Source organism: Sceloporus occidentalis, unplaced genomic scaffold, assembly GCF_023333645.1.
Source record: "Sceloporus occidentalis isolate IW3139 unplaced genomic scaffold, rSceOcc1.0.p SCAF_57, whole genome shotgun sequence".
Lineage (NCBI taxonomy): Eukaryota > Metazoa > Chordata > Lepidosauria > Squamata > Phrynosomatidae > Sceloporus > Sceloporus occidentalis.
Window position 1 is genome coordinate 2,849,169 of NW_028317037.1, and position 25,898 is coordinate 2,875,066.

A 25,898-nucleotide genomic window follows, 5' to 3' on the forward strand; every position below is an offset into this window, starting at 1 on the left:
TGGCCCAGCAGTGACACAAATAAAACTAATAGTCAGGATGGCGACTCACCAAAGAGTTGGTCTTGGACAGCCTCTTTCTCTTGGAGCCCAACTCCCTCCACTTGGCCTCTGTGTTGGCCATTAGGTGGGAAGGGGGGGTCATGGTGGCCCTGCACTTGGGTCTCTTCCAGCAAAATATGCCCCTTAGCTGTGTACAAGGAGGCCAAGATGAAGTTTCTGAGAAAAGAGACTAGAGTTAGGCTTGGTTTGTCAAGAAATCCTGCGTCACTCAAAGACATAGAGAACAGCATGCTGCTAGTGAGACACACAGGTGACATATGCCTCCTTTGATCCAATGCAGAGGTGGGTATCTCCTTCCTCCCTCTTCACCAAACAAAGCCCCCTGGACCTAGCATAGATTCACTTCAGCTCCCCTACACAACAGATACTCCATGTTAAAATGCTTTTCATGTCGCTATGTTATGCAGCACGTGAGGCAACATGTTAACGTATGGTGCCAGATTCTCCACCTTGACTGTAGTCAGTAGCTTGTGAGCTGAAGAAACACCTGTCGCTTTCTCAATGAGCAGAGAGACACTGTAGTCTTCTCTCAGATGAGGCTCTTATTCATATAAGAAGTTCCACTGTGTACAACACTATATACATCGACACCCTCCACCATCCACACCAGTAACAACCCACTCTGAGGCACACACTGTCTGACTCTTCCTCAGTGACAGTTGAGAATGACAGTTGACAGTTGCATCAACATTCCAATGATGCTCTGTTTAAATGCTGACACATCTAACTGCCACTAGAGCTGTCAATGACTTCCACAACACCTCCATCTAGTGGCCACATGCATGTCATTTCCTCAGACCTGTTCACCATGGTCCTGACACTCCATGCCTTGTGAGAGTGGAGGGCGGTCAGGGGATGGGGAATTGGAGAGGACCCTGGCTATGTCCCTGTAGCTAGATGTGAAATGAGCGCATCATCTGCTGAAACCTCCTGACCTCCCCAGTGGCCCTCAGAGGAGAATGCCTTCCTTTTGCTTCTGGCTAGAGAAACACAGCTGGAGGCTTCTCCAATGCCTCGCACCCAACACTCTCATCAGGCATGGAATGACCATGGAGCATGGCTTCCACAATTCCCATGTTTCATTTTGTATTCCTTCTCATTTCACATCTATTTTAAACCTCTCCCTCATTTGATGATAAAGATACCAGTGACAATCTATGTTCTTCTTGTGTTTTGATCTCTAGTTTTCCTTGCAATTCTTTCAGTACATCCTTGTATCTTAAACATTTAGTTTTCTGGATACTTTTCCTCCCAAAAAGAGCCTCATGCGGCAAACACCATAAAGGTATTTTTGGACATATTCTACACTTGTTTTCCCCAGATCTTCAATAGAGCTTTTCTTACGAAATTATTTATGCTTTCTTTATGAACTTTCTCTTTACCGTAAATTAGGAATCCATGCCACTCAAATCTTAAATGTTCACCCTCCGGACATAACAACTGTTCATTCTCTGACATAAGCCATTCTCTAGTCCAAACTAAACAACAAGCAGCATAATAAAGTCCTCCTCTACTTTTGTCATCACAAAGTATTTTCATTTTATCCTGGCTCTTTTTTTAATTCCAAATAAATTTTGAGATTTCCTTTTGCCATAGATTCAATGGATTTTCATTCTGGATGATGGGTATTGCTTGAAACAGAAACAGTATTTCAGGAAGGAAACTCATTTGGATCAGTGATATTGTTCCTAATAGCGATAAGTGTAATTTCCCCCATTTTTCTAGGTCTTTTCTGATTTCCTTCCATGTGTCTCATAGTTATTGTAAAATGGATATGAGTTTTTATTTGTTACATTTATTCCTAAATATGTAACTTTCTTTCTCACTTTAAATCCACTAATTTCTTCCTGCATTTGTTCTTCCTTTTCCTCATATTTTTTGTTATTAATGTTATTTTGTCTCTGTTTACTTTTAGTCCTGAAACGTATTTGAAACCCACTATTACATCAATACAAATGTCGTCTGAGAAGACGCTCATTTTAAACTCAGTTGTTTTTAATTTTTATCCCATTGATCTTATTTTCTAATCTTATCCTATTATTCAGTGCTTCAAGAATCAGAATGAACAAAAAGGGTGAAAGTGGGAAAGCTTGCCATTTACCTTTAGAAATCTTAAATTCCTCTGTTTTTTTTATAGTTAATAATTAGTTTGGCACTTTGATCTTTATACATTGCCTTTATCAATCTTAAAAAAGAAGCTCCTATTTCGATTTTTCAAGTGTTGCAAATAACATATCCCATCCTATGTTATTGAAGGCCTTTTCTAAATCAACAAAGAGAAGTGCAAGTTGTTTTTTGTTGTGCCTTTCAAAATATTGAATTATATTTAAGATGTTTTGTATGTTATCACTGAGTTGTCTGTGAGCGAGAAATCCCAATTGGTCCTTTTGAATTTTTGTCTTTAAGAATTTTTTTTAGTCTATCGGCAAAAATCATAGAAAATAGTTTATAATCCATATTTAATAAAGAAATTATAGCTCTTTACCTCAGTTGCATCTATATCTTCTTTTAACAGCAAAGTTATATTATATTGTTTCCATGTTTCAGGATAATGGTTTTCTTTAATAATAATAAAATAAATGTTTTATTTGTATACCGCCCTTCCACAAGATCAGGGCGGTTTACATCATTAAAATACAAGCAAAATCACACCATACTAAAATTGCAAAACAGAACAGAAGAAGAAAAAACAACAAATGCCCCCGGGTTAGTCGACCATTGCCTGTGCGGTCTTGTGGCGGGGGGGGGCCTATAAGGACTTAATCGGGGAATGCAACTTTAAACAGGTGAGTCTTCAACTCCCGTTTGAATTGGGCCAGGGAGGTAACTGAGCGGAGCTCTATGGGCAGCGTGTTCCAAAGGGCCGGGGCGGCGATGGAAAAGGATCTCCTGGAAGTGGAGGATAATCTCGCCCCAGGAACCCTAAGGAGTTGCTGCCCAGATGTTCTGAGGGTGCGAGGCGGAATGTATGGGGAGAGGCGGTCCTTCAGGTATCCTGGGCCCAAGCCATTTAGGACTTTATAGGTCATTACCAGCACCTTGTATTGTGCTCGGAAGCGGATGGGCAGCCAATGGAGGTTTTTTAAAACCGGTGTAATATGGCTGGTCCTGGGAGTGCCAGTGACCAGCCTAGCAGCCATATTCTGCACCATTTGAAGCTTCCGGGTTTGGTACAAGGGCTGTCCCATGTAGAGTCCATTGCAGAAATCCAATCTCGAGGTTACCAGGGCATGTACTACAGTTTCAAGGTCTCTCTGGGCCAGGTATGGGCGCAGCTGGCGAATAAGCCGAAGCTGATAACAGGTGCTCTTGACCGTCGCATTCACCTGAGCAGTCAGGTGAAGCGACGAGTCAAGAAGCACCCCCAGACTGCGCACGGAGTCCTTCACAGGGAGCGTGACCCCGTTTAGGACAGGTGGAACCACCGCCATTCCTGGACCAGGGGAACCTATCACGAGTACCTCCGTTTTCTCTGGATTCAGCTTGAGTCGGTTTTCCCTCATCCAGCCCATTACTGACTCCAGACAGGCCACGAGAGGAGAGACGCCATCCTCGGTCACTGCATCAGTCGGAGACATAGAGAAAATTATTTGGGTGTCATCAGCGTACTGATAACCCCGCGCCCCATGTCTCCGGATGATCTCTCCCAGCGGTTTCATGTAAATGTTAAATAGCATGGGAGACAGAATGGCTCCTTGAGGGACCCCAGTTTTAAGGGCCCTCTCAGCGGAGCACACGTCTCCCAGCTGCACCATCTGGGATCTCCCAGAGAGGTAGGAGCGGAACCACTGGAGCGCAGTGCCCCCAACTCCCACCTCTGCCAGGCGTCCCAGAAGGATACCATGGTCTATGGTATCGAAAGCCGCTGAGATGTCCAAGAGCACCAACAGGGACACGCTTCCCCTGTCGATGCCCAGACGGAGATCATCGACCAAGGCGACCATGGCCGTCTCTACCCCATAACCCGCCCGGAAGCCAGTTTGAAATGGGTCCAGATAATCCGTTTCATCCAGGATCCCCTGAAGCTGGATTGCAACCGCCCTCTCGATCACCTTCCCTAAAAATGGCAGCAGTGAAACAGGCCGGTAATTATTATACACCAGGGGGTCGAGGGAGGGCTTTTTTAACAAAGGTTTTACCACGGCCAATTTAAGAGTGGGTGGAAATTGCCCTTCCTTCAATGATGTATTAATTATCCGGCGTAACAATGAAGTTACAGCCGGTCCCCCCTGGGCTGCTAGCCACGAGGGACAGGGATCGAGAGAGCAGGTTGTCTTCCGAACACTTCCGAGGATCATGTCCACATCCTCGGTACTGACCGACTCAAACTGATCCAGCTTAACTAAGTCCACGGAGGCCCTGGACGCCTCTACGTTAGGTTCTGCCTGAATGTTGGCGTTAAGATCATCGCTTATGCGAGAAGTTTTATCCACAAAAAAGTCGTTAAATAAGTCACAGCAGGCCTTAGAAGGTTCAAGGATCTGGTTCAGGGCAGGAGGGAGCTGAGTGAGCTCCCTGACTACCCTGAACAACTCTGCTGGACGCGACTCCGCGGACGCGATACGAACACCATAGAACGAGTTCTTTGCTGCTCGTATCGCCTCTCCATAGTCCTCTAACCGTTGGGCTAGGAGAGTCTTGTCATCTAAGCGATGGTGTTTCCGCCAACGGTACTCTAGCCGTCGCAGCTCCCGCTTCCTAGCCCGGAGATCTTCCGTATACCAGGGCTTTCGTTTGGAAGCTGGTCTGAGAGGGCGCTTGGGAGCGATGCTGTGTATAGCCCTCGAGAGACCGGTATTCCAGATACCAGTCAGGGCATCAACAGAGTCGCCGTCGCTTCCAGCCATATACCCCTCAAGGGCATCCTGGAACCGGCCAGGTTCCATTAGCCTTCGAGGGTGGACCATCCTAGTAGGTCCACCACCCCCGGGGGGGATCTGGGTAGAGACCTTGATTTTCGCCTCAACCAGGAAGTGATCCGTCCATGGCAAGGGAGAAATATCAGATATTTCCACCCACGGATTTTCCGCATCTGAACAGAAGACCAAATCGAGAGTATTACCCGCTCAATGCGTAGGACCCTGAATTAGCTGGGACAGGCCCATGGCAGCCATGGTATCCATGAATTCACGAGCCGCACCGGGTGGAACATAGCTGGCCGTGAGGGAGATGTTGAAGTCGCCCAGGACAAGTAGCCTGGGCGTCTCCAGCATCAGCTCAGCGACCAGCTGTGTCAGCTCGTTAAGGGAGTCCGTTAGCGCACGGGGTGGCCGATACACCAACAGAATCCCTAGACTGTCCCTAGCTTTAAGGGTCAGGTAAATACACTCGATATAGGACGTCTGTCTGATGTGGTTCCTGGTGAGGGTCACGGTGTTCCTATGGATCAAGGCCACACACCCCCCCCGCCCACCTAACCTGCGCTGGTCCTTCACCGAGAACCCGGCAGGCAGGGCCTGAGCCCACACTGCATCCCCTTCAGGCCCCAGCCAGGTCTCGGTAATGCAAGCCAGATCACACCTTCGGTCCTCCAACATATCATGGAGGATGTGGGTCTTGTTGTTGATTGATCTGGCATTGCACAGGAGCAGCGACAGGGTTTGTGGTACGGTTGGAGCGACCCTCAGGTCCCTTCGGTTGGGAGGGGGATAGGAAGGAGAGATGGATATGAGGCATCTATCTCGGCTTCCCCTGGAACGCAAATCCCTCCTCCCACCGCCATATCTCCCCCTGCCCCACACAACCTCAATAGGAGCTCCGCTCACCCACCCTACACAAGCAAATAAGGGGCAGAGGTCAGCCACTGCAGGCATCCTCTGCCCAAACTAACCCACAGCTTCCCTAGCCCCGTAAAAGCTCCGCAGCTACGCCCCCCTGCTTCCTCGCCGGAGCCCGCGGCCCAAGCCGCGCTACAGCCGGGTGGCCTCCTCCCGGGGTGTCGGAGGTGCGCATCTGCGCACCGCCCCGGGAGTGCCACCCACGGACTGCGGAGCGCCCAGAGGGACTCTTGCCACAAGCTGCTTTGGCCCGTTGGCGGCAGCCGGAGTGAGGGGCACTTTAAGACTCTGGAGGGAAGGCTGGGAGTGGGGCTCACCTGGTGAGAGCGGTGAGCTCTTAAGCCGCACGCCAGACCTCCCCGCCACGCCCCCCTGCTTCCTCGCCGGAGCCCGCGGCCCAAGCCGCGCTACAGCCGGGTGGCCTCCTCCCGGGGTGTCGGAGGTGCGCATCTGCGCACCGCCCCGGGAGTGCCACCCACGGACTGCGGAGCGCTCAGGATGATGTTGTCCCTTCCCTCCCCAGCCCATGCACTCCCCCCGTCCATGCTTTGATGGCATTTAATTTTAATTTGAGTGGTGTTAACAATTGATCCTCAAATACTTTATAATAACTGACGGTGAAGCCATCAGTCCTCGTGTTTTCCCTTTTTTAAACTTTTTCTTATTACTTCAATGATTTCTGCTGCTGTGATCGGTCCATTTAATCTATTTCTTTCTATTTCTATACTCATTTTGGAGATATGTAAATTCATTTTATAAACCCAGTTAAACTAGTAACTTACAAAGCTCTAGTAAACAGCATGTACACACACAATCCCCACACAAAGGACGCACTGGCGCACTGTGTGTCTGGGGTCTGGAAATCTCACTTCCACCTTCTGGGAAGACAATGCTGCCAGAGACTGAATTTGGGGCTTTATTGTTGGGGCGTGGAAAGATGCGCTCTGTCCACCATGACCACCTGAAAAAGTTGAACCACGTCAACAGGACGCCACAGAGAGGGAATCTGAAGAGGTGTCTGCAAAGATATTCAAGGAAAATATTTCTTCACCACTGCAAACGGCCTTGAGCTCCCGGCTTGAGAAATAAGAACAATAGCACTTCAAGCTTTCACCCTACACGAGGGCTTTAATAAATAAGTTATTTTGTCAACCAATCAACAATAACAACAAAACAGAGAGGCGGTTACTCTAACATCCAACTGTCATAATTGACACACTCTCTCAGAAGGACTGGCAGCATCAACATTCCATAATGCAAGTGTCGACTGTTAACTGCCACTGGAATTTGACTGTTTACAATACTTAGCTCACAGCTGGTCTTGTGGTCACACACGTGTCATTTTCTAACATTTATGCCTGCAAATCATGGGCTCAGTATCTCAGCGGCAACCCTTCCACACAATCCTGGACTGAAAGATTTAAAGAAAGGTCCTCTTTCAGCTCCAGGAATAAAGGCCTACCTTCAGTACAAAAACCCTGATTCCTGCAGCCCCAGAAAGGCCTCTCCTGCAGTCCTTTATGGCCAGAGATTCCTTGGGTCAGAGGCCGTCTCCTCAGCCGTAGAGAAGGGTTGCTCTGAGTGCGAAGGAGGCGGAGGTCCAAGGGCTGAGGGAGGGAAGGCAATGGGAAAAGGTCAGTGCCAATGGCCATGGAGGGAAGAAGGTGACAATGCCTAAGAAACCACTCTGAGTCCCAGCCCTAGGAATGAGTGGCAGGAGTTAGTCCAGGGGGCTGAGGGGGTCTCCTTTCCCAAAGGGGGAGGAAAGGACCAGTGGGACCCTCCCCAGCTAGGGCCCAAAGGAGGGTCTCTTTCTCCACCTCTCTCTCCCAGCCCCCAATGGACAGCCTCCCCACTGGCCCTGAGTCCCTGTCTCCCCTTCCTCAGACCCCCACAGGTCCCTCCCTCCCTCCCTCCCTCCCTCCCTTCGCCCCAAAATGGAGGGCCAGAGGCAAAGGGACACACTTCCTCCCTTCTGGCCCAAGGAGCCTGGCCTCCTTCTCTCTCTGGAGCCTCAGGAGAGAAAGAAAAGCCTCTTTTCAACTGAGGCCTCAGAGAAGGTTCCAGAACATTATTCCCTACAGTCAGAAGAAGCACAAAATGGCCACTGGAACACAAAATGGCTGCCTCTGCCTCAGCGCTTGGCAGTTCTGGCCTTCTGGGAACCCAAAATGGAGGACGAAAGGGCCCCAAAGTTGGAAGGGACCCCAAACAGGATTTCCAAACCTTAACAACACCTAAAATGCCAAACCAAAAGAACATTCCCAGAGTTCGATAGCACTGAGCCATGGCCATTACAGTGGTGCAAAGCAAGAATGCCTAGTGATGGTGGCATTAATGATGATTAAGGCAGCAGCTCCATCCCTCCCCCAGACCTGATAATATCATCATCATCATCATCTTTGCTACTTTTAAACCGGTTTGGGAAGTGGGGTAAAACATAGTCTGAATTGCCCTTACATGTAAGGGTGAAGGGAGCAAGAAACAACAAGCAAAGTCTAAACACTTCCTTTGACCATTGCAGCGTTGGAGCGTGTCGCCACCCTCAAACTGTCAATGGCTCACCTGCAGCAAGGCCAGGAGCAGCACAGAACGTGGCTATACAACTTGGTGTGTGGCGTTCCCCACAACAATGATGTGGGTCTTCCTTTTTTATTTTCAAAAATGTTTATTACACTGAGATATCCCCATGATAGTATTTAAATTACCAAATATTGACCAAATATTAACTATTAATTTAATGGAATGTTATCTCCCTTTTCTTCAAATGTTTTAAGACAACTCCATTCCATTTCCAAATATTATTTTGGTTTCCCTCTTAGTAAGGCAGATACTATATCCATATTTCTAGCTTCATATATCTTAATCAACCAATCTTCGATAGAAGGATTCATTGTAGATTTCCAAACATGAGCAAATAAGATCCTTGCACATGAGACCATATATAAAACAATTCTGTTGTATTTTACTGACTTTATGTTGTGTGTCATGTTTAGTAAAAATAAATGTGGTTCAAAGGGAATATTTATATCAAGAATGGTTTGGATGGTTCCATGAATCCTTTGCCAGAATCCTTGAGCTTTAATGCATGTCCACCAATATGAAAGAAGCTTCCCTCGGGTTCCCCGCATTTCCAGCACTTACTATTGCCAGTTCTGTATATCTGGTGGGTTTTTGGGGGGGTTAGATACCACCTGTATAACATTTATTCTTTATAGTTTAGGCACAGAGTGAATTTATTTGGTCCTTTCCATGATTTTTCCCATTCCTCTATAGTTATAGTTTTATTTATATCACGTGCCCATCTTATCATGCTGTGTTTAATAATTTCATCTTCTAGATCTCTTTCTTTTAATAGTTTATAATATTTGGATATGTGTTTACCTTTTTGGTCCATCATAATTTTATCTATTTAATTGTTATCCATCGTTAACTCAGGAGCTTTATTGTCTGCCTTAAAACGATTGTTTAATTGGTTGTATAAAAACCAATCCTTCATGTTTCCTCTTTCATTAAGTTCTTCCATAGATTTCATATTGTATTTTCCTTCTGGTGTTTGGTTTATTAAATCTCCATATCTTAGCCATGGAGTATCTTTGTCCTTTGTTCTATTGTAATAGGCTTCTTGCAATGACACCCAAAATTGATGTCTCATTTTATACCATGCTTTAAGCAATGATCTTCTTATAACATGATGGTTAAAAGCATTATTATATTTTGGTTTTGTATACCACATATATGCATGTATACCAAGATCCAGGTTAGCTTTTTCTATATTCAAAAATTCTTATTTTCTAATTTGAACCATTCTTCTAACCATTTGAGACAAGCTGCATAATAATAATACAGCTTGAAGTTTGGTAAGTTACATTCCCCCTTGAAGCAAAGATCATTTACTAAGGGAACTATAACAGTTTCGACTCCGTATCCCATCTTGAAGCCAGTTTGAAATAGGTCCAGATAATCTGTTTCATCCAAGACCGCTTGGAGATGAAGAGCAACTGCCCTCAAAATTATGTTGGTTAGAAATGGAAGACGGGAGACCGGTCTGTAATTGTTCATCTCCAAGGGATCTAGGGAGGGCTTTTCCATAAATGGCTGTAACACTGCTTCTTTTAAACATGATGGAAAATAGCCCTAACTAAGAGATGTATCTATGATATATCTCAGGTGATATAAAAAGGGCAAGGGTCAGGAGGGCAAGTTCTCCTCTTCACACTTACAAGGAGCTTGTCCACATCCTCAGTACTCAGATTCAAATTGATCCAGTATGATCTTACTCATGGACACCTCACTTATAGCCTCCGCAATAATGCTGACGTCCAATTTGGCTCTTATCTGAGAGACATTATCTGTGAAATAGTCATTTAAAGCATCATAGTTAGCTGTGGAAGGCTCTAATAATGGGTTCCAGGAGGAAGGTGCCTGAAACAGGTCCCAAATCCTCCCCCCTGACTTCAGCAGTCCCTTTATGCTTCTCTTCCTTTGGCACTTTCATTCCTTTCAGATGCCCCAAAGACCCCTTCTCAGCATACGCAGGGATCGTAAGGCCTTTGCTGCTGCTGCTGCTGTTTATTCCATTGTCGGCCTTTGGAAGAAGGGAAGGACTACGGCCTTTTTTCCTTCCTTCCAGAATGGAGCCCAAGCTGCGGAGCTGGACTCAGGAGGGAAAGGCTGGGAAGGCTCTGGTTTGTACATATAGCTCTGTCTCTCTGAGTATATATGTGTGTTTGCCTCTGTTTTTATGGCTGGGAATGGAGCTGAGGGCTGAGGAGAGAAGAAAGGGTACATTTTGTGCAAATGCAGAATTTCTGTACATCAATGAGTCCAGTGTGTTGAAACAACAAAAACTTTGTTGCAAACACATAATCAGAAATTCAGTGTTCAAGTCAGAGCTGCCCTCCCCAAAACAAACATTAAAACCCCAAAATCTAAAACATCACACTCATCCAAACCTGGCCCCCACCTCCAATTCCCACAGTCTATGTCCCACAGATAACAAGGCCCCCTTTGCCATTCCCACAAACTAGCCCTTTCTGTTAATACCTGTCCCCAACTTTCTTCAGCCAACATCGAACAAATTCCAAATGCTATCATTCTCATAACTGTTCTAACCAGCTGCAGCCAATCCCACCCCTCTGTTTAACTAACCTATTCCACCACCATGATCCCCACTCAAATTTATAAACTAAAGCAATAATCTATAATAAAGGCAATTAAACCCTCAAAATAACAAAATATAATTGAAAAACATAAACAGGCATATGGACACACAAACCTAACACACGGAATCACAAGGGCTTTTTCTTATCACCACAAGATTTAAAATATATTCTTTGTTTTGCTTCTTGATAAATATAACGTTAGTTCATTTCTGGAATTTGTGTGGCTTCTCTCCTGTGTGGATTCTCAGATGTGTCACTAGGTTTGACTTCGAAGAAAAACATTTCCCACAATCCTGGCATTTGTTTGGGTTCTCTCCTGTGTGGACTCTCTGATGTGCCAATAGGTATGACTTGGAAGAAAAACCTTTCCCACAATGCTGGCATTTGTTTGGGTTCTCTCCTGTGTGGACTCTCTGATGTGCCAATAGGTATGACTTGGAAGAAAAACATTTCCCACAATGCTGGCATTTGTTTGGGTTCCCTCCTGTGTGGACTCTCTGATGTGCCAATAGGTATGACTTCGAAGAAAAACATTTCCCACAATCCTGGCATTTGTTTGGGTTCTCTCCTGTGTGGACTCTCTGATGTGCCAATAGGTATGACTTGGAAGAAAAACCTTTCCCACAATGCTGGCATTTGTTTGGGTTCTCTCCTGTGTGGACTCTCTGATGTGCCAATAGGTATGACTTGGAAGAAAAACATTTCCCACAATGCTGGCATTTGTTTGGGTTCCCTCCTGTGTGGACTCTCTGATGTGCCAATAGGTATGACTTGGAAGAAAAACATTTCCCACAATCCTGGCATTTGTATGGCTTCTCTCCTGTGTGGACTCTCTGATGTGCCAATAGGTATGACTTGGAAGAAAAACCTTTCCCACAATGCTGGCATTTATATGGCTTCTCTCCTGTGTGGACTCTCTGATGTCTCACTAGGTCTGACTTGTAAGAAAAACATTTCCCACAATCCTGGCATTTGTTTGGGTTCTCTCCTGTGTGGACTCTCTGATGTGCCAATAGGTATGACTTGGAAGAAAAACATTTCCCACAATGCTGGCATTTGTTTGGGTTCTCTCCTGTGTGGGCTTTCTGATGTGCCAATAGGTATGACTTGGAAGAAAAACATTTCCAACAACGCTGGCATTTGTATGGCTTCTCTCCTGTGTGGACTCTCTGATGTACCAATAGGTGTGACTTCTGAGAAAAACATTTCCCACAATGCTGGCATTTGTTTGGGTTCTCTCCTGTGTGGACTGTCTGATGTGCCAATAGGTATGACTTGTAAGAAAAACATTTCCCACAATGCTGGCATTTGTATGGCTTCTCTCCTGTGTGGACTCTCTGATGTGCCAATAGGTATGACTTGGAAGAAAAACATTTCCAACAACGCTGGCATTTGTATGGCTTCTCTCCTGTGTGGACTCTCTGATGTCTCACTAGGTGTGCCTTTGAAGAAAAACATTTCCCACAATGCTGGCATTTGTATGGCTTCTCTCCTGTGTGGACTCTCTGATGCATCTCTAGGACTGACTTCCAAGAAAATCTTTTCCCACAATGCTGGCATTTGTATGGCTTCTCTCCTGTGTGGACTCTCTGATGCATCTCTAGGACTGACTTCCAAGAAAATCTTTTCCCACAATGCTGGCATTTGTATGGCTTCTCTCCTGTGTGGACTCTCTCGTGGCTGACAAATTCTTCTGTAAAGGAGGACAATGACAGACAAGACTGAATCTCAGTGTTAAGAGAGGAAAGTGTTGCCCCAAGATTTAGCCCCACGTTCATCCCTCCCTATTTATGATTAAATTAATAATGTTGGTGTGAGTGACCTGAGCATGACCCTGTTCTGGATGCCCCAAATCCATATAATGACTGTATCCTTACTCAGAGCTACCAAAGAAGAAATTGAAAGGGAACTGTCATGAGGAAATCAGTAGAAGCAAATAGTCAGACAGTTGAAAAATATTCCAATAAATATATGTAAAAATACTTTGATTGAAAAGTGGCATCATTTCCTGTGAGACTGCCATAGAGTCTTGAGTCAGAGCACATGGCATGATGCAAGCTAACTGCAGAGGATGCTTCATGCTGTTTAGCTCCAGGAGATGACTCACAACCAATACAGTATACAGCTCACATGTGGATTGATGTGGGTTGGAGTTGTGTGTACAAGAGATTGTGAAGTTGATGGAAGTCAGAGAGGAGAGCTGGTACATATTTGTTTTCTATTGCAAGTCAAGCTAAAGAACCTCCAAGGACTTGGAGGAAATCAACTGTGGCTGTGAGTTATTTTTATGTGTGGAAAGTGGTTAATGCATTGCCAATGCCTATATCTAGAGATTTGCTACTGTACTCTGCTATGTTATTATTGAACTCTGGGAGTGTCGCCTTCAGACTGTGCTATACATTGGCTTTGAATGGGACCAGAATTCAGAGCCAAGAAGGACCTGAGAGCCAGTGTGATAATCCTTTTTGGCTGAAGTATTTCCACCAAGCACCCATTTAATTTAATTCAGTTTCAGACAATTCTTTTCCCACCCAGGAAACATCCTAAAGCAATTTAAACCTTTTCGAATGCTCGGTTTCTGCCCCCAAGCAACAATTTCAGTATAAATATCAGCCCCAGCTGGCTGTTCTTCAGCATCAGTCCAGTTGCAGACTTACACTCCGTTGGTTTACATTGCTAAACACCTCACTACACTCACCAGCCTCATTTGCTATAGCAGTTACTGACTTCTCTCCCCATTCTGGACCCACAGCAATTGGAATCAAGATCCATCTAGGTAATGTATTACCATTAGCAAAGCCTTACACTATTCACCACTCCCACCTTTGTTACCTAGTTCTTGCATGTGGTGCGTGAACACCTATATGTGTATATGTGTGTGTGCGTGCATGTATTTTGCTTTCCCCCTAAATAAAACACAAAAACCTATTTGAAATGCCTCTGGAGTTCTGTGTGCTTCTGAGCCTGGTATAGTTGGGATGAATCCCGAGGTCACTGTTGCCTCAATCTCTCCTTTGAGCTAAGTATGAAATTCCCCTAAAAGCATAGCACTTGTGGGTGTCCTCCCCAGACTCCAGCATTTCGAGTGACAAAGGGCCTCTGGAATCAACCACAGAGCTAAGCAAATTCAGGTTGGAAAAGAAACATGAGAGGAAAAGGAATTTTTGTGTTGCCCTTTCCTCTCTTCATAGACATTGCTCATAATTGCTAAATGGAACCCTTAATATGTATGAAAAAAAGGCCTGATTTCAAGTTCATTTCTTAAGTTCACTGCTCTACATGGGGCTACCTTTGTACCAAGTTCGGAAGCTTTAGTTAGTTGAAAACGCTGCAGCCAGATTGGTCACCAGAACATCTAGGTCAGACCATATAACACCAGTATCCCTACATTGGCTGCCAATTAGCTTCCGGCGCAATACCAAGCGTTGCTTATTACCTTTAAAGCCCTACATGGCTTGGGCCTGAGCTACTTGAGGGAATGCCTCTCCCTACACCATCCGCCCCTCACTCTCAGAACATCTGGGAAGAATCTATTAGATTACCCAAAGGTCAGGCTAAGAACAGCTTCTCACAGAGCATACACAGCCATGGCCCCAAAGTTATGGAACAACTTGCCGGAGGAGATCCGTCTTAACACCACCTTGGATGCTTTCAAGAAAGCACTTAAGACGGATCCCTTCCGGCAGACTTACCCAACTGACCTCTTGTAAAGAACTTAAGGAAAAATTCCACTTCTGATCACAACTGTGCATTTTAAATGATGTTTTTATTTGTCAGTTTTAACCGTTTTGTTGTTTTACTGTGTGTCAATTAGATGCTATTGTTGTTTTGTGGCTATTTTATGAACAGACCTTACTGTCAGGAAGTTCCTTCTAATGTTGAAGTGGAATCTCTTTTACTGCAGTTTGCATCCATTGTTCTGTGTTCTAGTCTCTGGAGCAGCAGAAAACAAGCTTGACATTCCTTCAAATATTTAAACAGGGCTAACCTTCTCTTCTCCAGGCTAAACATCCCTAGTTACCTAAGTCGTTCCTCATAGTTTCCAAATCCTGCACCATTTTAGTCGCCCTCCTTTGGACATGCTCCAGTTTCTCCACATCCTTTTTGAATTGTGGTGCCCAGAACTGGACATAATATTCCAGGTGAGGCCTGACCAAAGCAGAATACCATGGCACTATTACTTCCCTTGATCCTGACACTATACTTCTATTGATGCAACCTAAAATCACATTGGCCTTGTTAGCTGCTGCATCACACTGTTGACTCATGTTCAACTTGTGGTTTACTTGGACTCCTAGATCCCTTTCACATGTAGTTTCATTCAGCCAGGTGTCCCCCATCCTATATCTGTGCATTTCATCCCCCTCTTAAGCCTGATCCCCTTCCCTTTTTCCCTCCGCTCTCCAACCTTTCCTCTTGCCCATCTGCACTGCTTCAGTATTTGCCCTTCACCATCTCTTTCCTGCCTTTCTGTTTTTCACATTCGCTCCTTCTCTCTATCACAGACACACACCCATTTATGTGATGCATAAAAGGGACACTTTGAGGCTCATTTGTTGAGAAAGGCAGGATAATCCATATACAAATTACTCATTGGGAAAGGCAAAGCAAGGGGGCTGGGACCTGGACTTGTTTTGGTGAGGATCAAGCACCAGGGAGCAGTATTAAGACATCTCTAAGACAGGGATGGGCTACTGTTGGGGATTGGGGGCGTCACATTGGCCCTCTGGGGATCTCAGGGGCAACTGCACATTGTATTGCCTTAAAATAGGAATAAAGTTTTGTGCCTCAGTATCCCATTGCATCCCTTTGGGGAAGTGAAGCAGAACCTCAAAAGGCTGGAAGAGGGCCAAAAAAGGAAACATACTCAGAGATGTGCTACCATTTCAATGAGAAATGCATTACTGGTAATCTCCATGCTGTCTTCCTACAAAATCCTAGCATTGGTGAGATATCTGGGGGCGGAACTTAGTTTCAGAATTAAAAAGTCCTTTGCTTCCACCAAAAGGTTTATTGAGAAACTCAGGCAGAAGCGTCCATTAATACATCTAAGCTGTACCTGAAGTGTCTAAACCTTTTCCCTCTGTCGTTAACTACCTTCACACTCCTTCCTTTTCCTCCCCTTCAGCCCCTAACCAGCCCGGCTGCCAAGGTACCTATGGCCTTCTTCTTCTACCGTTCACAGGCGCCTCTCCCCCCGGGGGCATGTCTGCCACCCAGAGTTCACAGACCAGGCAGTTAATAGCCTCCACAACTGCTTCCATTCCCCAAAGCCATTCTAGGCCCCAATATCCTTACCAACTACTTAAAACTACTAGCATTTAAACTACTAACAATCCCCCCTAAACCCCAATACCATTCTGGATGAACCACAGAACCTGCTTCTGACAATTGGCAGTTTATAATACAGTATTTGGAATCCTTATAAAGTGGAGAGCAATAGTGCCACACTAAACTACAAATTCAAATATTCTACAGGATGTTGCTATCACAATTAAACTACGCTTCAAAGGGATCTAGGACTCCTAGTAGACCACTAGTTGAACTTGGACCAACAGTGTGATGCGGCAGCTAAAAAGGCCAATGTGATTCTAGGCTGCATCAATACAAGGATAGTTTCTAGATCAAGGGAAGTAATAGTGCTGCTCTATTCTGCTTTGGTCAGGCCTTACTTGGAATAATCCTGTGTCCAGTTCTGGCCTCCGAAATTCAAAAAGGATGTTGACAGGTTGGAACATGCCCAGAGGAGGGCAACCAAAATGGGGAAGGATCTGGAAACCATCCAGCCCTATGAGGAGCGGCTTAGAGAGCTGGGTATGTTTACCCTGGAGAAAAGAAAATTAACAGCGGATATGATATCCATGTTTAAATATTGGAAAGGGTCGTATTGAGGATGGAGCAAGCTTGCTTTTTGCTGCTACAGAGAAAAAGAGACACCACAATGGATGCAAACGACAGAGAAAGAGGTTCCACCTGACCATTAGGAGGAACTTTGGGACAGTAAGAGCTCTTCGACAGTGGAATATACTCCCTTAGAGTTTGGTGGAGTTCTCTTCTTTGGAGGTCTTGAACCACAGGCTGGATGATGCTTGGAATGTGTATTCCTGCATGGCAGAAGAGGGTTGAACCTGATAGCCCTTGTGGTCTATTCCAACTCTATGATTCTATAATGCTAGTGGATTCCGGTTCCTTACCCACAGAAGCCACGTTCTCATAATTCTCCATCATTATATGATTGTACATCAGTCTCTGCTTCTTCGTTAACAGTTTCCATTCATCCTCGGTGAAATATACTGCCACATCCGCAAAGGTCACCTGCAACAGAAAATAGCCCTCATCCACAGAGTGACTAAGCAAAAGGGGAGGAAAGCACATGATGCATCCAAATATTATTTGATCACTTTAGAATTCAGTCCAGGAAATAGACTTTAAATGCTGTCAGCAAGAAAAAAGCTACTGCCTTTGAGATCCAGTTTGTCTTGAATCTTTTCAATATAACCAACAATATAATTTAGGCCATGGCTGGGATATTGATGATGGATTAGGATACTGACTATCCCAACACATACAGTACATTTAGCCACCAAAGATTTATGGTGCATTTAGACATTTCTTGCCACATTTTGGAGGCAAATGTCATTTTTATAAAGCAGTTCTGGGGAGCACTCTGGGCTTAAGGGTCACTGGGCCCACCCCCAATTTATATCCAGAGACATTCTCCCATAGCCCCCAACATTTCATTGATGGGAAAAACAAGACACATGTGGAAAGCAACCCAGAAGGTATGAAGATGGCCAAAGTTGTTTATGAGGAAGATCACACAAGCTAGGAAAGACACAGCAGTTTGCTTTTGCTTCAGCCTCCTAGGAAGGGCCATATCCTGTCTCCTTCTATCCTCTTCTCTCCCCACTTTTGAGCTGATAGGCTGCAAACTCAATTGCACTCAGGAACTAAGGTGAGCTTAGAAAGGGGAAAGTGGGAGGAGGATAGACCAACTGGGAAATTTTTAAAAGCCCCTGAATAAGTGGGGTGACAGAGGATTAACCAGGACTGTCTCTGCCAAACTTGGACAGTACTGTATATTATTTGCTTCCTTTCATAAATTGACCCAGAAGTGACACAGATGAAGCTAACAGGATAGTGACTCACCAAAGAGCTGTTGTACCTCGGCTTCCTATTTCTGTTGGAGCCCAACTCCCTCCGCTTGGCCTCTGTGTTGGCCATCAGGTGGGCAGGGGTCCTGTTGGCCCTGTACTTCGTCACTTCCAGCAAGAGAGGCCCAAAGCTGTGTCCAAAGAGGCTGAGATGAAGTACCTGAGAAAAGGGACCAGGGTTAGGATTGGCTCGGTAAGAAACCCTGCAGCACTCAAAGACACAGAGAACAGCATATTGCTGGTGACATACGCAGGGGACATATGCCTCCTTTGGCCCAATGCAGAGGTGGGCATCCCCTTCCTCCCTTTGCACCAAACAAAGCCCCCCGGACCTAGCATAGATTCACTGCAGCTCCCCTACACAAGAGATACTCCATGCCTTCTTAGAGTGGAGAGGGATTAGGGGATGGGGAATTTGATAGGGCCCTGGTTATGTCCCCGTAGATAGATGTGAAATGACGGCATCATAAATAAATAAATCATCTGCTGAAACCTCCAGTGCTTTTCCCCATCATCAGCTTTTCCCAAGAAGGCTGCATCCGCACTATATAAATAAGGCACTTTGACACTGGTTTAACCACTCAGTGCTATGGAATCCTGGGATTTTACATTCTCTGCCAGAGAGCTCTAGTGTCACAACAAACTACAAATCCCAGGATTCCACAAAATGGAGCCAGGAGAGTTAAAGCGGTTTCAAACTGGATTATTTCTTCAGTGCAGATACAGCCTGAGTCGGTTGTAAAAGGGTAGAAGCACCCAAGTCTTGCTTCATTCTTGGTAATATGAGTTATTCTGGTCTGTCTCCTTCCTTCTTGTCTGAAAATCTCTCAATAAGAAAACTGGGGAGACTTTTAAAACCTCCCAAAGGAGCCACTTTTGGCCTCTTTTGGGTAGACTAGCCTCCTCTTAGAAGCCAAAGACCAATGTTTGTGAAGAAGAAGAATAAGGCTAGTATTAAAACTATCCTCCCTTTTCTGATCCCTTTTGAACCCCATGTTCCCCAGAAGGAGCAGAGCTGTGTAATAAGAAAACCTTCTCAGAAAAGAGACACACTTCCTTCCTTTTGGCCCACGGAGCCTGTCCTCCTTCTGACTCTGGAGCCTCAGAGAGAAAGAGAAGCCTCTGTTCAACTGAGGCTCAGAGAAGGTTCAGGAACATTGTTCCCCACAGTCACCAGCAGCACAAAATAATAATAATAATAATGACAAAATGGCCACCACCTCAGCGCTTCGCAGTTGGAGGCCTCAGCACAGCAGTGAAGCCTACCTCTTCCAGGCCTTGTCCCTCCCCTCTCCTTTCCTCTCCTCTCCTCTCCCCTCCTTCCTTCCCTCCTTGTCTTTATCTCTCTCCTTCCTTTCCTCTCTCTCCCCCCCTTCTCACTCTCTGCTCCTCACTCTCTCTTCCGCGCACAGAGCTAAATAGAGAGGCAGAAGCTCCGCCCCTTCTTCAGTCTGGCCAATGGGGGCAGAGGAGCTGGAAGACACCTCCCCCTGCCCCACCCTCACAGGCTCCTCTTGCAGTCAATATGGAAGAAGGCAGGAGGGACTGAGGGACCCTGGAGCCCCAGCCACACGGACACTGGCCAAAGGCACACATCCCCAAAGCCTAAGACCCATGAAATGGCAGCCCTATGCAGGGCATGACCCTCCTCTCTCTGGCCCTGTGGATGCTGGGAGATACAGTCCAGGAATACACTGCAAATCCCATTGGCAAGAGAAAAGGGGTCCCACAGGGATCTGCCCTGGGCCCAGTGCTATTCAACATCTTTATCAATGATTTGGATGACAGAAATGGGGGCATATCAAATTTGCAGATGACACCAAATTGAGAGAAGTAGCTAATACCCCAGAGGACAGGATCAAAATTCAAAATGGCCTTAATAGATTAGAAAGCTGGGCCAAAGGTAACAAAATGAAATTCAACACGGAGAAATGTAAGGTACTGCACTTAGGGTGGAAAAATGAAATGCAGAGATATAGGATGGGGGACACCTGGATGAATGAAACTATGTATGAAAAGGATCTAGGAGTCCAAGTAGACCACAAGTTGAAAATGAGTCAACAGTGTGATGAGGCAGCTAACAAGGCCAATGTGATTTTAGGCTGCATCAATAGAATATAGTGTCTAGATCAAGGGAAGTAATAGTGCCACTCTATTCTGCTTTGGTCAGGCCCTAATTGGAATATTGTGTCCAGTTCTGGGCACCACAGTTCAAAAAGTATGTTGAGAAACTGGAGCGTGTCCAAAGGAGGGCAACTAAAACGGTGAAGGGTCCGGAAACCATGTCCTATGAGGAACGACTTAGGGAGCTGGGGATGTTTAGCCTGGAGAAGAGAAGGTTAAGAGGTGATATGATAGCCCTGTTTAAATATTTATTTATTTATTTAAGGTATTTATACCCCGCCCTTCAGCCCTAATGGCTCTCAGAGTAGCTTACAATTATTATTTTTAATTAGACGGTTCCCTGCCCTCAGGCTTACAATCTGAAATGATGCGACACAAAAGGAGAAGGGAATGGTGGTGGGGAAGGGGATGAGGTCCAGTGGTTCTTCTCTCCCTCTGCAGCCTGGATCAAGGCAGATGGACTGCTGGGAGGGCTCTCTTTCTTCAGGCTAACCCTGATGGAGCTGGGCCTGCCTGTTCACTGCCTCTCAGCTGTGTATAATATTCTCCAGTTCTTCCACCAAGCGCCCCATGCCTGGGTTGTCCAGATCTTGTATGGTCTTCCTGACTGGCCGCATCTTCTCTTCGCACTGAAGAGGGGAACAAACAGAGAGGAGCCATGTGAAAGTGAAGGGTGGGAGGGAAGGTGGGAGGAATTGTTTAAACTTGCCTATTGCTCTGGACAGCTAAGTAAAGTGGAAAATCAGCTCATCTAAAATGTGATGCTGAAGAAGAGTTCAATGGATACTCTTTTCTGCATGCTTTCAACATGATGTGAGTGGCAGAAAACGTACAATGTCAAATGTTTCCTGGTCCAGTTGCTCTTCCTCCTCTTCTTCCTCCTGTTCCGCGATAGCTATGGGCTCGCTCCCATTTGCAACGTAGACAGGGCCCTTTGGTGGGTTCCTTGTATCTCCAACTTTGGCCTCACTGTCTTTGGCCTGTGAAAGAAGAAAATTGGGCAGATTAGTCCTAAAGTAAAATTAAGGATGTGACAAAATCAGGGATCTGGCCATTGAAAGAAAGGAGGGGGAGAAGGTGTGACATTGCCTTGTTGTGGTGCTGCTGTTGGTGGTGCTGGCATGTCTCTGGGTCATTTTTGACTAATGGAGGCCTAAAGGCAGACCTGTCTTAGGTTCTTCTGGGCAAATTTATTTAGAGGGGGTTTGCCATTGCAATCTTGTGAGGCCGACAGTGTTTGAATGAATGAAATTTTATTTCTAGACCGCTATTCCTTGTAGATCACAGCGGTTTACAAAAACACCATCAAAACCAATACATAGTGCAACAATAAAAAAACCCACCCATACAATTTAAAAACAATACAAGGGAGGGCTTGTCTTCTTCAGGCAGGCAGTTGGAGCTCGCCTGCCTCTCTCCCCCCAAGATGGTGGCTGAAGGGAGGGCTTGTCTTCTTCAGGCAGGCAGTTGGAGCTCGCCTGCCTCTCTCCCCCCAAGATGGTGGCTGAAGGGAGGGCTTGACCTGCCTAAGGTCACCCAGTGGGTTTTTTTATGTTTGATCAGGGAATTGAACCCTGATTGCTAGGGTCCTAATTTAATATTTAAACAGGCATGCTATACTTGCTATACCTTCTCTGTCTTGTCCTTGGTTTTTCCCCTCTTCTTCTCATCCTTCTTTTCTGGACTGATTGCAAGAATTTCTTTATCTTCTTTGTGCTCTTTCTTCTGCTCTGTTTTTTCAAGGCTCCTATCCTGTCCATCCTTCTAGAAAAAAGGAAGAAAGGATGGAGTAAAGGAGACAAAGGGACTTTTTGGGAGACCTAGTTTAAAACTAAAATAGCCACATCATGCTGGCTCTACCTTCTCTTTCCCCCTCTTTTGTTTCTTTCTTCTCCTTCTCATCCTCCTTTTCTGTATCTTCCTTGTTCTCCTTCTTCTCCCCCATTTTTTCAAGGCTCTTATCCTGTCCCTGCTTCTAGAAAAAAGGAAGAAAGGATGGAGGAAAGGCGACCAAGGGAATCCTTTTTATACCTTCTTTCTGCTAAAAGATGCAAATGAATATTTTTTTCAATCCCAAAACAAGCAATGAAGTAGCAAGAACAATGCCCCTTTGTGAAAGAGCTGGCTGGCACATGGAGGAGACACTCCATTTAGCTGGCTGAAATGTACCTGCTCAGAAGTCAGCCTGCCTCTCTCGCTTTTCTCAGTATGAGGTTGCATCCTGGAATCCAACATATCATCCACGGGATGTTCTTCCAATGGCCAGCCAAAAATCTCCTGATGCATTTTACTAAACTGGTACAGGAGAGACATTGATGATGGGATCTATGGGGTTTGCTTTACCTTATCCTTTCCTTCTTCCGACGGGTTGTCCGAGTGCTGAAGAGAGACTTTAATCCCACCCTCATCCTTGCCTTTGATGGATTTGTTTTCCTTTTTACACAGGGCTTCTGCTTTTAGGAGCCCTGGTGACACAGCGGATAAATGCCTGTACTGCAGCCACTCACTCAAAATCATAAGGTTGCGAGTTCAAGACCAGCGAAAGGGCTCAAGCTCGACTCCAGCTTGCATCCTTCCGAGGAAGTTGCTAAAATGACTTCCCAGATTGTTGGGGGCAATTAGCTTACAGTTGTAAATCACTTAGACACTGTTAGTTCAGTATGAAGCGGTATATAAATGAAGCTGTTTGTTTGTTTTTCACCTTGATCAGAGGAGGGAAAGGATCCCTACTTAAAAAGGAAAATAGTAGCAGCTGGAAGCATCTCATTTATGTGAGCACTGGATCCCATCCCTGTCAAACCTCTCTTGGGCTTCAAGAGGTTTCATTAACTGCTTCCCGCAAGTTTGCAAAACTACATCTGCTACGATTTGAACTAGGCACTTAGTTATTTAAAGACCTAAATGGCTTGGAACCCCTGTACTTGAAGGAGTGCTTCCTATGGACCCATCTGCCTAAGAAATAAAGTCTTTTGGAGAGGACCTCCTCCATGTTCCTCCAGTGGGCTCTGTTTATGGTGGGAGGATGTGAGAGAGGGCCTTTTCTACTAGGGCGCCTTCAGGGGTCCAATTGGCACCAACACCGATTTCATTGAATGCCAAATAAAACGTGGCTTTTTGCTTCCCGGTGCCTTTGTATTTAATCCATATTTGTGCATGTGTTTGGTTTCAAATTGTTTTCAAAGGCTGTCGGCTCTTCTATTTTAATTTGCCATATTTTTAGAATATAGGTTTACCCGACTTAAATCACTCTTCTTTAAATTTGCAAAGAGATCTTGTGGCACCTGTGAGCTTTTCTCTTTCAAGCGCTCGTTTTCCTGCTTCTTTTTCTTGACCAAATTCAGTAGTAGTCACGCTGGGTTTGGAGATGCTCCTCCTGTGGCGTTTTGTCTCTCTCAACTTCCAGGATCTTTGGATGGGAAAACACACAAAAAGAAAAGAATATCCCACATGTTTTTTAAAAGTCCCCTACCAGAGCAAGGCAAGCAAGGGTTGGAAGGCGTGATTTTGAACGTGATGTGAACATTGTTTTCTGCGAGCAGCTTGTAGGTGACACATCTGATTCACATGGTCATTATGGTATTAATGGTTGTTCCATTGTAATAGGAACTCCACAACGCATGATCTGTGATTGCACAGTTTTTCTCCCTGTCATTCTGTATTAATAACAATGAGAAGTAACAGTTACGTAAAGGTAATGATACAATAAACAAAAAAAATGAGTTTGTATAACTATCTCCAAATCAACTAAAACAGCAAATCCCAGCAAGACAAATCATTTCGGCTTGTGTACCTTTCTACAAATAGATGCAGGAAGTTTAACAGGAAATGTGTCTAGTTTTGTTTACATATGCAATGCAGATATCCCAAATCTCCAACAAAAATGTTGTATAATCAAATATTCCCTTGTATCTGTAGCCTAAATCTGTGTTTATCATGGCAAGGAATTCACTTTATATACTTTTTTCCCATTAGAAAGGGGGTATGTAAATAAACTTGACTTGCCTCGTAAAATTCATCGAACGGCTCTCACTAGAGACAAAGGTCTGCATCCCACTGTGTCTAACCCCCTTAGTCGTTTCCATCTTAGTGGGACAGTGAATCCATGTTGGTTTTAATCTTGACTGTCCAAGGCATTGAATTTATTGGGGGGAAGAGAGTTCAGTAAAAAGTTTGAGGCAGATTTAATGCTCCCCTGCTCTGACCTCCATTACTTTAAGGATAAATTCTCAGTGGGAAGGAATAATTAACTCTCTTTCCAAGACAGCCAGATGTGAACACGCTGCCCAACTCTAAAACACCACGGAAAGTGCATGAGGCTTCTTCTGTACCTTGTCAGTTAGTTCCAGGTCGTCCTCTGATTCTATGAGATCCATGTTCCTGTAGCCATGCCAGTAAGATCCCAGCTGCAAATGTGAGTCATCCTCCAATCCGCATTCAACATCCAAATGGGCTGCTTTGACTCCGTAGGTCAGAGAAAACCTGTCCATTTGAGCAAAGAGTAGAAAGAGGAGGTGGTGCCCCTTTTCCATATTGCGCCTTTTCTCCTAAGGCCAAGAACCTATTGCATAAAAGTGTCCCAGACTCACTTGGATCCCTTCCTCTGGGTCAGAAAATTTCTGCTTTGGACTCTGGGTCACGATCGCTGTCTCTTCTTCATTTAACATTATGCCTTTCTCATTCATGTTAAGGCCAGACAATTTTGTGGAGAGACCTTTCTTCTTTCCAAGACCATTGTCTGGAGAAGATTTTTGTTTTAAGTATAAGAACAGTCTAACAAATAAATACAATTTTACCTCAGCAAATTAAGTGAAACTAAGGAGAAGCATCATAGGATCTATCAGGAAGAACTCTCTTCATCATGTAAACTTTTAGCAGGATCGCTAGTGGTCAAGTTGAAGGCAGTTCTTCATTTGTCTGTGTTCAAAGGAGGTTTGTCATAGGCCACCTCCACCGTTTAACTGTGGATGAAAAGCCCACCAGCCTCTATGCCTAGAAAAGAAATTTGGGGCACCTTCCTGGAAGGATTTTTCTTGAACTGCCTCCCAAATAATATGTCTTCTGTGAAAGATTACAAGCCTTGTGTTTTCTAAGGAGCAAAGCTGTGTCTAAGCATTGCCATGGAAGAGGTTCATACATTTCTGCATGGGGTTGAGAAAGTGGAAGGAGTCACAGTTTTCTCCTTCTCTCTTCTTGCTTGATCTTGGGTTCATTTAGTGGAGATGGAAAATTCAGGACAGACAACAGCAAAACAAAAACCACATTTCACACATTTCATGTAAACTTTGACAGACTGTGACTTCCATATTATTGGGGCATTGAATTTCCTCCAGGTTTTCATCCATGGGGCTGGAGCCCATTTCCAAAATAGAGTCAGCCCCAGAGAGAGCTCAGACTAAAAGACAGAGCAGATTCACCAACCCACTAACATGGAAGTCTCCATTCACTACTGTCTATGTGATATGACTCTAAGCCATTGTCCTCCAATGTCCTCTTTCCCTCCCAGTTAACATTTGAAGATTATCCCTTGCAGATCTTGGAGAACGAACTTCCAACCGAAGGAATAGCAGTATCCTTATTTTACTAGCATGTGTTCTTTTTTAAGAAATGCTTTTGTTCAT

At 45.0% G+C, this 25,898-nt stretch overlaps 1 protein-coding gene across 1 annotated transcript; it reads right to left on the reverse strand.

The window, feature by feature from the left end:
• Positions 1-9,020: 9,020 nt before the first annotated feature.
• LOC149287710 (uncharacterized) lies at positions 9,021-21,079 on the reverse strand. The gene is made up of 6 exons (XM_089492567.1): positions 21,068-21,079; positions 20,841-20,909; positions 18,152-18,316; positions 17,197-17,317; positions 12,132-12,695; positions 9,021-9,031 (listed from the first exon to the last, which is right to left on the reverse strand). The coding sequence occupies exons 1-6, from the start codon at positions 21,077-21,079 to the stop codon at positions 9,021-9,023; spliced, it is 942 nt and encodes a 313-aa protein (XP_089348693.1).
• Between the last annotated feature and the right edge of the window lie 4,819 nt (positions 21,080-25,898).